The sequence below is a fragment of the Trematomus bernacchii genome, unplaced genomic scaffold (genome assembly GCF_902827165.1).
Source record: "Trematomus bernacchii unplaced genomic scaffold, fTreBer1.1, whole genome shotgun sequence".
Taxonomy (NCBI): domain Eukaryota; kingdom Metazoa; phylum Chordata; class Actinopteri; order Perciformes; family Nototheniidae; genus Trematomus; species Trematomus bernacchii.
Window position 1 is genome coordinate 21,283,557 of NW_022987720.1, and position 14,573 is coordinate 21,298,129.

Sequence of the window (14,573 nt, forward strand, 5' to 3'; positions counted from 1 at the left end):
TCTATTTTCTGCAGCTATTTCGTTTTGCAAGAAATGTGAATGCCAAGTTCAGTGATCGGGGAGCGGGGGAGGTGTGAGGGGTCAGGGTCGTCGAGGACTAAAACACACACACACGCACACACACACACACACACACACACACACACACACACACACACAGACACACACAGACACACACAGACACACACAGACACACACCTCAGATCAATGGGAGGCAGGGCAGGAAGGGGGTTGCTCTCTGTTGCCATAGAGACGGGAGGACAGTGGTGTTGGATACTGTTACTAGGCAGGAGAGGCTGCCTCTCTGAATCAGGTGAGAGAGTGAGGGGTGGTCTGCTGCGAGGGTGACAACATCAGGGCGTGAATACGTCTGCATATAAATGATTATTACAGTGGTTTAGAAATGAAGCGGGTTCATTTGGGAAGTGTTCAGAAATGTGCCACATTAACAACAGCCACATCTGACTTATTAGTAAGCCTAACTTTGATTCCAATCAACAATCAATCAAGAATATCTATTAAGAGTTGCACCATCCTAGTGCACAGCCCAGTGGTCATTGCTTTGGAGTGCAGCTACCATTTGGTTGTGATGTCATCTAGCATCACAGTACAAACGTGTGTATTGGTGTGTGTAGCCCCTGTGTCTTTCAGTCTAAGTGAAGTGTTAATGATTAAAACACACACACACACATTCACACAGAGGCCTTAAGTAAACATTAATTGGCTTTAACCTTCATTTAGGGCAACAAATAGCGTCACCCCTCTGACAGAGATGCAAACCTCCAAAAAAATGTCCCCACAAGGTTTGAGTGCCACCTGGTGAATTGAAGCCGGCACAGCATCTTCTTCCCTCTCTCTCAGAGCTGCGGTACACTCACGCCCCCTCCTGGGGAATAATGGTTTTACCTTCATTTACTCTTCAGGAGTGAATGCAGTGCTAAAGAAAACGCTGTCTGCTTCTAAATGATGTTGCATTGAGCATAAGAGGGAGCAAAGTGAAAACAAACAGTTGCCACTTATGTCTCGCTGTAGGAGAAAGTACCCTGAGAGATAAGCTGATATATTCTCACATGCTGTACCACCTATATACTACATTGTGAGTAGAATACAATTTCAATATCATAAAAACTATCCAAACCTGCCCCTTCACGTCCTCAGTCAGTGTGTTTGACCTTTCATCCACATGGCGCTGTCCGTGGTGCTCGTCACGGCACTGAGAGCCCGCTGTTTCCTTTCAGTACCACGGACAGCGCCACATGTAATTATACATATTATGACATACTATACTATGACTTTTTGAAAAGTTGTCTTCAGGGTCTGCTAGTACCCAGCTTGAACACAGCCTCATGCCAATGAAAACTAATATTTTGAAATGTAACTTTTTTTTAATTTAAATACCATTTTTTTATTTTCAATAGTTTCCATGTCATGTGACCCAGTGACTTATATCAGTGCAGCCTTGTATTGCTCCACTGCACTAAAAATACTCGCCTCTTTTATTGAATATTAGCTTTTTATTAGTATTTGACAGTTTTTATGAAAACTGCTGTTTCTTTATTAAAAAGTCTGTTTTTTCTTCAATGTTATGTGACCTACCCAACATTTTATTTGTGGAGTATTTTTGATCCTTTAACCCTTAGATGCACGAGTGACTGGACCCTACACTCTTCCATAAGTGGGTCAAAAAGGACCCGTATTAGAATAATATGTGTTTTTATGAAATGTTTGTCATTTTGGTTAAGAAAAATAACTTGTATAATATTTAGTATTATATTTTGGTTCAAGAAATATTTTATATTTAATTTTTCACTATTTATAATTTAAAACTTTTTTTTTACATTTTGAAAAAAACCAAACGATAAAACCGATCTCAATTCATCTCCCTCCACAAACAGTCCTCTGCCACAGCCTCAGTCACCCAAGGCGTTCCCCAGGGATCAGTACTCGGCCCCCTCCTCTTCATCATCTACATCCTCCCCCTCGGTCAAATCCTAATTTTACCACCTCCACACAATTGCAAAGATCCAACCCTCTCTTACCTGCAGCTAAACGACTTATCCTACTGTACCTTCATTTCCTCCCGCCTTGACTACTGTAACTCACTTCTCTACGGCATCCGCTCCCCCTGCCTCGATAGACTCCAAATTGTAAAAAATGTAGCCGCCCGACTCCTCACACACTCCAGATCATGGCACCACATCACACCAGTCCTCAAAGACCTTCATTGGCTTCCCGTCTCCCAACGCATCAACTACACGAATACTGGCCCTCACCTACAAAGCCCTCCACCATCTGACCCCCCTATCTCACTGATCTTCTCACCCCCTACCAACCCTCACGGCCCCTCAGATCCACCGCAGCCGGACTCCTGTCCCCCCCAAGTCCAAACTAGGCAGCTTTAGGGACAGAGCCTTTTCAGTGGAAGCTCTCAGGATCTGGAATTCCCTCCTCCAAGATCTTCGCTATTCGAGTCCCTCACAGTATTCCAGTCTCTTTTCAAAACTCATCTCTTCTTCTCTGTCTACTCATAGCCCCCCCCTATCAATGCATTCCGGTTGATCAAGTTTGATAGTCCTATACCCCCACCCTAACCTTCCCTTATATTGTAAAGCGATTTGAGTCCTTGAAAGGCCTAAAAAAATAAATAATGTATTATTATTATTATTATTAGTATTATTATTATTATTATACGGACAGGTATCAGATCTTGCTGTTTAAAATAATCTTCCTGAGAGGTGTCACTTGTGATGTCGTCTGTGTGGTCTACAGTGAATGTATTCCTGACAGCCACAGGTGATAAGAATCAAAGGTTCCCATAGGATTCCATAGAAAATGCATGTGGGTCATTTTTGACCCACTTATGGAAGCTTGGGGTAGTAATACAAAAACTACAATTTCTTAAAATGTATAAAATAAAAAATGTGAATGGCATGATATCCAAAACATGTTTTTTGAGGAATAGCTGGAATATGAAATGATAAAAACATTTAATTACAAAGATACTTCAAGAAAACCACCTCACCGGTTCAAAAAAGACCCACTTATGCATCTAAGGGTTAAATCAGGGGTGTCAAACTCAATTTCATCGCGGGCCACATTAGCATTATGGTTGCACTCCGGTTGTAACTATATAAATATACATATATAAATATATAATATATATATAAAGTAATGTATTATATTACATTATTGCCTCTGAATTGGATTATTATCGGATAGGGTAATAACTAACTACGTTTGAAAGCAGAAGTCCAGGGCAAATACATGCAAGTCTCTTCAGTGCGCAAACGAGATGCATTGTGGGACATGTAGTTTATGGGCAACCTGCTTCTGTAAAGTGGCATGTAATCGTATAATAAACGTATTATATTCTTTGCAAGCTTTTGCGGGGCCACATAAAATGAAGTCGCGGGCCGGATTTGGCCCCCGGGCCTTGAGTTTGACACCCCTGGGTTAAATGAATTAAAACAAGTGCAGATTTTACCTCTCTCCACATATAACATCATGTCTACAGCCCGCTGCACAAGAACAAATTGTCCTCACTTTAGTTTTTATTGCACACTTTATTCATTTAGTAAACAGATCTTCACAGTAACAATATAACAGAACACAGAAGCAAATCACTGTGCGGTGCAGCTTGGTCTTCAAAGTATTTATAGCTATTTACACTGAGAATATGAAATTCAAAGAGCAGTGCCCGAGGTTCTCCCTGTAGTGGGATCCATCTCCCACAATGCACTCCTCAGCATGAGTCCAGCTCTGTGAACCCCGTCCATACTGCCAACCCAAAAACATTCAAGTACTGTATTTCTGTCATTGCACAGGTACCGGGTCAGAACAGGACTCTCAGGAGGAAACACCGCTTCATGTCCAACTTCAAATAGCTTTGTTGTTTTCCTATCATGTGAACATAGTAGTACTTAAAGGAATGTCATTTCAAATAGCATCCAATGCTAACGTACCTAAGGTAAATATTTCCCAACATATAAAGCAACATAACCTATTTATTAAACCCCTTTCATTCTTTGTGACACACCAATAAATAGTCTTTTGGACATCTCATAGAAAAACATACAAACTGTAACATTTGCATCGTAAAATTATATTATAACAGATAACTGTAAATATTCCAGGTCCTGCATGTAGTGCATTTAAATGAAATAACCATTTAGCATGAATTACTTAGCATTAAATACTATTTTAGTGTTGTGCTGTCGTACTGCATGTTGAGCAAGTTAGACTCGCAGGGGAGATGGGAAAGTAACAAAAAAAGAGATACAAAATCAGAATAAGGCAAAGTGAACTTACGGTTAGTGTTGGATATACTTGCGCTCAGATTTACAGTGTCAGATGTTTGTGATAACACTTTCCGTCTATGCCAAGACAGAACATGTAGATAGATAAAGGGAACACTGTGTGTGGAATTGTTCTCTGGTTGTGGATTGTTTCTGACTAAAAGAAAAAAACCTTTTCCAACTTTCTCAACCTTTCCATACATCATGATAACTGATAAAGCTAACGGTCCCCCAGACGCTCCTCCATTCCATTTGGTTATGTACTAATATAATAAAACACATGAAACTAACTGATTCCCTCCATAATCAAAACAATCAGAACACAGCATTGGTTCTTTATGTCTTATAGGACAAAAATACATCTGTATCTAACAAGTACAAATCCTCTGTGTGAGCACAGTCTTTCATGGCGGCTCCTTCTTCTATATAAACACGTAAAAGCAGTTTTCAGAGAGGCAATGATGGCAAGTCTTGGAATTCACTGAATTCAGCTTGATATCAGAAGTGGGTCGCTCCCATTGGCCGAACAGCCAGAGACGTGGTCCATGTGTCCCGGGGTGGTGTGTCCCCCTCTGCTGCCCTCACTACCTGTGTCCGGGGGTCCTGTGGGTGGCCGTGTCCCCCCCTACGTCCTCCTCCACCACGTTGGCGTAGCCCTCCTTCTCCACGCAGCCCTCCAGGACCTGCAGCACCAGGCGCAGCCGGCGGTCCAGCGCCTGCAGGTGGCGCTGCAGCAGGACGGGGGACAGGCGGTCCCGCAGCAGGGACTCCTCCATCAGGACGCTCAGCCTGAACTCCTCCTTGGCCAGCAGCTGGAGGCGCACGTAGGTGGATTTCTTCACCCTGGAGAGGAGATTCAATAGGTCATCCTGAATTAAACTTCACTCTGTAATAGTGTATATTCTGACTATGAAGACTATTGATAGATAGGTACACTAAAGAAATAATGATCACTTGGATATCAACTCCATTTTAAAATAAATGGGGGCTGCACATAAATACTGCAAAACTATATCAAACACAAGCATAAGACTTTGAATTGTTTTTCACTGTAGAGGCATTTTAGGCGTGAAGTATTGCTTAATGTTTCTTGTTGCTGTTCTTTGCCGTAGTAGATAGATGATAGTAGACAGAAATTCGACACATTATGGTTGTATAGCGTCTTCACCACTAGGCCTCTTCCTGTTAATGAACTACAACATTCATCTGGAATCCACTCTTTTGAAGGAAGCTTATCACTCATGCTGCAGATGCACTAATGGAGAAAAGTTAAAAAAGTCAACTTTATTCATTGAGTGGTGCTAATGCTAATCCGATGAGGTGGTAAGAAAGAAAAAAATGGCTACATCAAAGCATGTCTGTACAGGTTTAAGGTTTGTGACTCAAGTTGAGAAGCCTAACGGGCAGTGCTAGTAATCTTAAAGTCAGGGTTCATACACTTTTTCACCAATGCTTCTCCATGACTTCTCCATGACCTTTACCTAATTTTCCATGACCAAAAACATTACTCTGTCTGAGCGGTACCACTGAAAATGGTTTATTTTAACATGGAACAGGAAAATAAGGTCTGCATATGAAACATGTTGTGCCTATCTAAAACAAATCCAGGCTTACTAGCTTCTACACGCTAAAGCAACTAAAATCTCTCACCAGCAAAATACCTCGTCAGTTAAATGCCATTTTACGTTTCATTACTATACGATACAGTATTTATTATCATTATAGTATTACTATTTTGGCGATTAGATACAATATAAATTATATTTGATGCAATTTTAGTCACATTACCATGACTTTTCCAAAACTTTGGGAAAAATATTGTTTTCCATAACTTTTCCAGGGCCTGGAATTAGCATTTTGAATTTCCATTACTTTTCCAGGTTTTTAATGACCGTAAGAACCCTGTAAAGTGCGTCCATGCCCTCTGTAAATGTTGAGACATATGGCTCTGGTCTTAAGGGAGTTTTTCATTCACAAACAAACCTGCAGCACTGACTGAGAGGCACCAGGATGGACAGCTCATCATGGGAGTGTTTTCCAAACCTACAAAGGAGGCAATAAAGATCAGAATAAGGAAACAGAAATCATCCCAACCCCCAATGTGAGACAGCGACTGTTTGTTACAGTGGATAAAGATTCAGTGGTTGATAACACAGACACTTGATTTTACCCTCTTCCGTTGTCTAGGTGAATGATGAAGGTGTCATTTCCAAACTTCTCAAAAGTTTCGTAATGATGACGATCCATGTTACCTGGAGCAGGAGAGAGCAAAGTGTTGAGGGGACTTAAAGAAATAATGAGGCCCTTTTTTTTTATCTGTAAATGCGATATATCAACATGTGATGCCATACACAGTTTAACAACTCTTACCCATTAGGAAATCAAAGATGGTCATATCCATGACGTCCAGCAGGCGAGTGCCTCGGTCGTACGGAGGAGTCTGCTTAACCTCGTCACAGTAATCTGGGTCCACCTCCCACCTGAGAACACAAACATATATTTGTAAAGGTCCCCTATTATACTGTTTTTCATCAATATATAATAGGTCTCAGATATATACAAAACATGTCTCTGAAGTGGTTGGCTCCAAATACCAAACAGATCATTGCAGCATCCCATAATCCCCTCTGTTTCAGCCCTGTTTCAAAAGTGCTGATTCTCTGTCTGTTACTTTAGATGAAAAATAAGGAGCCCCTCCCCACGCCCCTCTGAGAGATATTTGGTTAAAAAGAACACAATGGTGCTCTAGGAAGAGATTCAGGTGATAAGGTGGGGGGGGGGTTACCTTGGTTGGTTATTGGCTAATGGTTACACAAGCCAAAAAATCGTTATGACATCATAAAGTGGCCAAAATCTGATCAGCTCATTTTCAGTTTTTATATAAATGGATCAGGACAAAAAGAGAGGGAATCTTTTTTCCTGAAACTTTCAGAATCTCTTTACACAGAGGGGACACATGTTTATGAAAAAGTGGATTTTGCACAATAGGTGACCTTTAAAACATAATGATATCTATATGTAGTCATAGTAATCACATATGTTTGGTTTCCTTACTCTGCTTTCTTGCGTTTGTGGTAGGAGCGTCTCCAGGGGTTCCTCCAGGTCTTGCGCTTGGCGAGGTTCAGGTCGGGCAGGAAGGCCGCCAGCGAGCCTTCGATCTGGTCCGGCTTCCCGCACAGAGCGTGCTCAGTGGAGCAGTAGTACGAGCACTCGCCGTAGAAACACACGTTGTTGGCTGAGGAGAGAAAAAGAAAAACACACTGATTTAAAAAAGGTGTCAAAGAAGAAGCACACAAAGCGCTCTGCACATTGGCTTTGCGGCTGAACATGAAGGAGGAAGCCAACATGGAGACCTCGAGGGGAGGAGAGCTCGACAGTGAAACATCAGCGTGGTAGAGGTTTTGTAATCTCAGGAGCAGGTCGGACACGGGTCACAGCGCTGACCCAGCAAAGATGGTACATCACAATCAAAGAGAAGCTCTAGGTCCTCCCACAGAGACGGTGTGAACAGATCAGAACACGCTGGATGCTCAAACACGGAGCATTTATTTCAAATTGTATATATTATAAATTGTTTGAGAATGAATTAAATGTTCAAACTCATTTTTGACTGAACCTTTTTTCTGTTCACATAAAGAACCATGTTCCTCATTCCCTCTGACAGGCTGATCTCGACATTTGCAACATATTGCCTCAAGTGATATGTTTGTAATCGTCTGTGCAGCATTATCAAAGCTACATGTATGTGACAAATGTCCTACTGTGACATTTAAACCTTCATTTGGCACACAGTTTGGATGTTTATCTGCTGTAAATTCGCCTATAGTTTCCCCAAATCCTTGTATTCCATAGTATAATGTAGTAACAGAAAAAAAACCACATATTTTTGGTCTGGATTTAGTGTTTTAGTCCCCTTTAATTTGAGTTTACTGAGTATTTGTATCAGATTGTAACTTTAATGCAATCCTTTGAGCTGTTTTAAAGCTGACAGTGCCACCATGTGGTGACTTCAGGCTATTACCTTATTTATTGCCACACATGCTACAACACATTCTTGATTTTCTTTTTGCCTGGAAGTGCCGATCAGGACACTCAGACTAACCTGAGCTCCAGATACATAACCCACTTTGTACGGAGTTTGTTTCAAACGTGTCTCACAAGTGAAGCCAGTGCCCAAACAGAGAAGAAGCCAGGCAGCAGAGTGTGTTTCTACCTGGAGAGATGAAGAAGGTCCTCCACAACTTCTTATCCCGCGTCACATCTCTGATCTCCCTCGTCATGTTGACAAGCCGCCCTGCCACCGGGGGAACTCTCCGGAAGTCAAGGATCCTACAGAAAGAGAGGGGTTATAATGAAGAGGACTTCATGATATTCCAGATTGGAAAGTCAAGTCTGAGTTTGTTCTGTATCACACAATGGTTTTTTTCTCCAAACTTCTCTTTGCCCTGAACAGATGCAGCCAAAAAACATCTTCCGCCTCCAGCTCAATCTCCCATGATGCCCCAGATGGTGCAGATTTTCAAAGCATCTCCTGCTAACACGGAGAGCTGCGAACGCTAAGCACCTGTTCCTCTTTGCATTATCTGTCAACAACAGGATATAAGTTGTGCTGTGAAGAAGTGCAGCCCAAAGTAAAAAGAAAAAGGTTTTCACCAGAGGAATAATGGTGAGTGGTTTCCAGTCCAAATTGTCAGTACCCGACTTTTATAGTTGAATAATTAATAATCATCTTTACAGTGCTTTCTGTCTGCGTTTGTGATGGGCATCAAACAAATATGTGTGTGTGTGTGTGTGTGTTTGTCTACCTTCCAGCTGTTGCACCAACACACTGAAACGCAGATAAACACACCTGAACCGTCCAGTGGATGGTTGGGTCAATTCTACACTTTTTCAAACCCTCAAATCTGTCTTTTTCTCCTCCCTCTCTTCCGCTCCTATGTCAGAACACACTATACCTATTCAGCCCTGTTTGTCCCGCCTCACTGTATATGTGCTGTCCAAACGACCCTGACCCGTTTGAGACTGAAGCTAAGCCTCCTGGGAGCCGGCGTGCACACAGAGTGGAACGGAGCTGCAGAAACGTTAGCCTACAGAGGGCCGCATTCAGGATCGGAAAAGTGCACCGTCATGCCGAGGCCCGGTGACAAAGGAGCACCTGTGAGTGCGTTTGCATGTGTGTGTGTGTGTGTGTTTCCTCGTGAGAGCACACTCGAGCATCTATTCGTGTGCACTCCGCCTGTTACACACCGCTGAGTCACAAAGAGTTCACAACAGATGGGAATATGGTGACGAACAGAGGATAAAAAAAACCCCAGAGCTATAGAAGTAATTACTGAAAGCAGTGATGCTGCCTTTTCTCTAAAAGGGTCAGGATATGTTGGTGTAGGTTAAACTAAAGAAAGGGTGCAGTGTAGACCGAATCGACAGTATAGTGCAGTCTGAAGGCATGTATGGTGAATTAAAATGAATGTATAATGCACCTGAATAAACAAACTTCTCTTCCGATTGGATTTATAATCAAGTGTCTCTTATGGATGCTCTTGACTTGTATATCATTATTTGTGCTGCATTATAACTGATTATTATGCAAGACACCGCAACACGATTAACACTTGTAGCACTGATTGAACTTCACTTTCCACCAAGAGGGAAATACTACGTTTAAGAACGCATTAAAATTCAATTAACATAGGTTATTATAATTATAACTTATGATACAGGAGGCTAATTCAGCTAATACTATGAGTCCTTACTGGAGTCCATTGTAGAGGTTTGTATAGGTAGTGGTAAAGTGTTATAGGCCCCATCAGTCCACATGTAGTTCATGGTTTATATACTCTAGAGTCTTTTGTGCATTTGAAATGTTATGTGTTTTTAATAAATGTGGTCATGAAGCATCAGAAAAGCCAAATTGTTGTATTATCAATGTGCTTATAATGCACTACAGATCTACAGAGGAACTGTTACCAGAGGAAGTCTCCTTCTCTGCATCTCGTGTTCAATATGAAGTCATAAACTAGCAGAAGCTCAGACTGGTGTCCAGAGGCTGCTGCGGTCAGGGAACGGGTCTATAACTCCTCAGCGTGGGGCAAGACATCCCAAAAGCTCTTCAGGGATCACAGAGCCCCCCCCCCCCCTCCACCCTGCTGTAAAACCATGTCCCCGGCGGTGATGGCGTGCCTGTGATTTCCTGTTTGGATTTATCCTCCTGCCCACACAAACACATGTCGCTGACCTCATCTAACACAGAGTGAGAGTGTGTGTGTGTGTGTGTGTGTGTGTGTGTGTGTGTGTGTGTGTGTGTGTGTGTGCGTGTGTGTGTGTGTGTGAGCATGTGTAAAGTAATTACACCACTCTCAGAGGACCTCAAGACGACCTGCGCACCATAAATCTTCCTCCCCCTCAAACTCACGTTAGAGTCTCCTTAGTGTTCTTCTGTTGAGATTTTTTTTTTTTTACCTTGTCAGCAGAGTAAAAGGATCAGTTGGAAATCAATATAATCAGCCCCAAGTAAAGTACATGATCCCAGCTCTCGGTGTGTTATCTAATCCCTCATGTTCTAAATCCCATTCAGATCTTCCCAGCTTTAGACCATGAAGGCACACCTCCGTATCGTCGCCTATATTAACGGACTTGTGTGACCTGTCATTCTTCCTGGAACAGACGGGATGGTTTTGAAACGCACTCGGACGAGAAACAGATGAGTCAGAAAAGACATCTTAAGGGAAAAAAAGCTGATAAAACTCACCTGTCCAGATGAAAAGCTGCGACCTCAGCGTTGTGCCTCTCAAAGTCGGAGAAGTAGAAGAAGTCTGGAGGGGTTTCCTGATCCCGGGTCTGCCTGAAAGACAGGGTTCATAAAACATTTAACACAACATCTTTTATTCAAGGCAATCCATTGCTTTTTAATGCAATTTCTTTTTTTGTCACATACATAACATGTAGATAAGAGTAACAAGAGGAAACGTAATAGGAGTGGACATTTCTATATTTCTATATAACCTCTGGAAACTGGAGGCTGAAAGGTGAGAAAGTTGAACATGTGATTTCATACGATATTCTTTGATTGCGCCATCCATATTGTATTAAGAGGATGGTGTCATCAGTAAGGTCAATTAAAAACAATGATTAAAAACAATATCTTCATAATGATGAATTAGAAGTATGCCATCACTTTTAAAAACATATATTGTTTTAAGTGTGGTGACTGATTGGTGGTAAACAAAGGAATTCTCTGGTTTTTCGTTCTTTTTATTGTATTAATGATGTTGTGTTATTTTGCTTGGCTTGTGTCTGCCTATTTAATGTGTGGAGCACTTTGTAACTTTGTTTGAAAAGTGCTATATCAATAATTGTAATAGTATTTGATGTCTGCTCCACTACACACACATCTCCCAGTCCTACATTGGATTTTCTCCTCATGCTGGTTGAAGCTCATCTCAGCGTCTGCATCCCTTAATATGACAGAAGCTGCTGCCGGAGACCAAAGCCTGCGTGGACGAGGCTGCTGAAGGGAAGCTGAGATTCTGCTCACATCCTGCAGTTCTTCCAAACAAACACACACATACAAACACACACATACAAACACATACAATCACCGGGGGGGAAGTGGATCCCTGCCAACCGAGCCATGGAGGCAGGAAGTGCTGGAAGCCTCTTCGTCTCAGTGTCTGATCTCTCCACATTTACACACTTGCTTCCCTTTCTCACATGAACACACACCTGACATTAACCTGCTCTGCCACACACACACACACACACACACACACACACACACACACTCCATTAGCGAGGCTTTGACTTCAGGTTGCATTAGTCCCCCCCCCCCCCCCCCTTTCTCTCTCAATGTCTCTCTCCTCCTATACCTTTACATCAAGGAAGCAGCCAGTTACCCATGAATCAATTGCTGCTATTGTGATCCCTTCTCCATCCGGAGAGCAAGGAGGGCACTAATGGAGTTTTTTTTTTTCAGGGGACAGAAGGTACTGTGTGGATGAGGAGGGGGAGGAATAAAAGGTAGCGGGAGTTCTTGCTTTTAAAAGGTGACCTGATGATCTGGAGCACTCAGTGCACCTGGGACGCAGCTTCTTATCACGCAGACATGCCTTCAACAAAGCACCTTATCACGGGAAGGTAATCAGTGTTGCTAAAAGGCTCAGCGGCACAAAGAAGAGCAAAGTTTGAACATGTTTGAGACGGAGAAAGGAGGCTTTCTCTAGGATGTTCACATAATGACAGTTTAATAAGTTACTCTGCAGGGAAAGACATGGAGAGAGAAGGACAGACGTTATGGCAACTGTTGTCTTAATGTTTCTCCTTCCAAGCTTTTAAACAATATATATTAATTTCTTTCTCCTCCCCAAATTTCACTTTGCGCTTTGAGAAACGTAAACCTGACTGCCATACATTACAAGCTTCTGTTGCCATGGTCACCAAGATGTGAAATGCACATTTCCTGTCAGGGAGGAAGCTCAGACTTTTGAATGTGAGGCAAAAGCAGGTGTTTTGATGTGAAAAGCTAAAACGCAAGAACAATTAGTTTCGAATACCAGTTTCAAAACACTAAAACAAAGAAAATCCCAAATAAATAATGTCCTCTCACAGTTTCTTTTGTACGCACACACACACACACACACACACACACACACACACACACACACACACACACACACACACACACACACACACACACACACACACACACACACACACACACACACACACACACACTCTTATGAGCGAGTGTCCTTGATAATAAGAGGCTGATAGTGTGATTAAGTTACAGCAAATTGAGTGTAGTGCAGCAGAAGCTTCAGGAGTGAGTGTGTGTGTGTGTGTGTGTGTGTGTGTGTGTGTGTGTGTGTGTGTGTGTGTGTGTGTGTGTGTGTGTGTGTGTGTGTGTGATGAAGCTGAACTGCTTGCCTGTGTGGACTCATTTAGCGCTGACTATGCAGTTTTAATGTGCCTTCATGAGCTTAGGCCTGCACAGTGGAGGGTTATATTAGAGGGATGGGAGAGGGAGGGGCCAACACAACAACAGCTGTGACCCAGAATCACACACACGCATACACACTCCTATTCTCTTTCTGTCACAAACACACAGATATACAGTCACAGAGAGAAACAGATAGTACACGTTGGTGACAGAGAGAGGGCAGCAGAGACAAACCCAGGGAGACAAATACAAACTGTCACCTTTTGGAATGAAATGTTCATGCTGAGTGAAAGTGAGACAGCACATTGTGTGTGTGATCATCCCTCACACACTCCCACTGACCGACTGCTGTAACGGCATCCTGCTACTGATCCAAGGGAGAGAAGGAGAGCCAGAGACAGACTGAGAGACAGACAGGGTGCACGGAAGATCTGTCATCTATTGGTAATCCACAGCAGATTTCACCCCCCCCACTGACAGGAGTCTTTGTTTCTGTCTGGCTGTGTGTGTGTGCGTGTGTGTGTGTGTGTGTGTGTGTGTGTGTGTGTGTGTGTGTGGGTGGGTGGCTGAGAAAACATGGAGAGTACTTTCCTGTGAGATCTGAGTAAAATAAACTGTAACACTTACAGTATATGTACTGTACAGTATGTGCATACACAAAATAAAATATCCTAAATGTAGAACAAAGGAGACCAGAACTGGACTAACAATCATCATACTGTATGGAATAAAATGTGACACCATGTGACTGATAATGTTGCTCTTGAACACACAGGTGTGTGTGCTAATTGTATTTAAAGGACATTGAGAAGGAACTGCCTTTGGCATTTTCTTCTTACCGTAACTCTTCAATGCAGTTGTTTTTTGAACAGAAGTAATATCAAACCTTTTGAACTCAGATGTATTTAGTTGTGAGTTGTCTTGTCTCTTTTTAGATACACTTGCCTTGCCTTGCCTTAACTCCATTGGGGAAAATATGGGGGAAATATATAAGTGCCAAACCCTTACTGTCAAGATGATATGATCACCATTCATCTGTCATAATAAAGAGTTATCTTAACTTCAATCACTTGTCTGCCCTGATGGAAAGTGATCGAACCCTTTAAACAATATGAGGGATAGATATAGAATAGCATCGGAGGATGAAAGCCTCTTTATGGTCACACATACATTAATTCATACCAGCAGATAATTGTGGAAGAGAACTAATAAGAATAATAAGAACATATCTTCATGTATGTCATGTTTGAAAGAAAACACATTTCCAACATAGGAGGCGGAAAATAGAGGATTCTATCATTTCTTCTCCTCCTTACTTTTTTTCTAACCTGTTTTAATGTACC

General features: G+C 42.1%; 1 protein-coding gene across 1 annotated transcript in view; it reads right to left on the reverse strand.

The window, feature by feature from the left end:
• Positions 1-3,544: 3,544 nt before the first annotated feature.
• The window catches only part of fam20ca (FAM20C golgi associated secretory pathway kinase a), a 37,407-nt gene continuing 26,378 nt past the window's right edge, over positions 3,545-14,573 (reverse strand). Inside the window, exons 4-10 of the mRNA XM_034143215.1 lie at positions 11,044-11,136; positions 8,509-8,624; positions 7,350-7,530; positions 6,666-6,775; positions 6,466-6,547; positions 6,279-6,338; positions 3,545-5,138 (exon numbers count right to left, since the gene is read on the reverse strand). Coding sequence (XP_033999106.1) covers positions 4,880-5,138; positions 6,279-6,338; positions 6,466-6,547; positions 6,666-6,775; positions 7,350-7,530; positions 8,509-8,624; positions 11,044-11,136 — 901 coding nt within the window. The 3' untranslated portion in view covers positions 3,545-4,879. The remainder of the gene's footprint in view (positions 5,139-6,278; positions 6,339-6,465; positions 6,548-6,665; positions 6,776-7,349; positions 7,531-8,508; positions 8,625-11,043; positions 11,137-14,573) is intronic.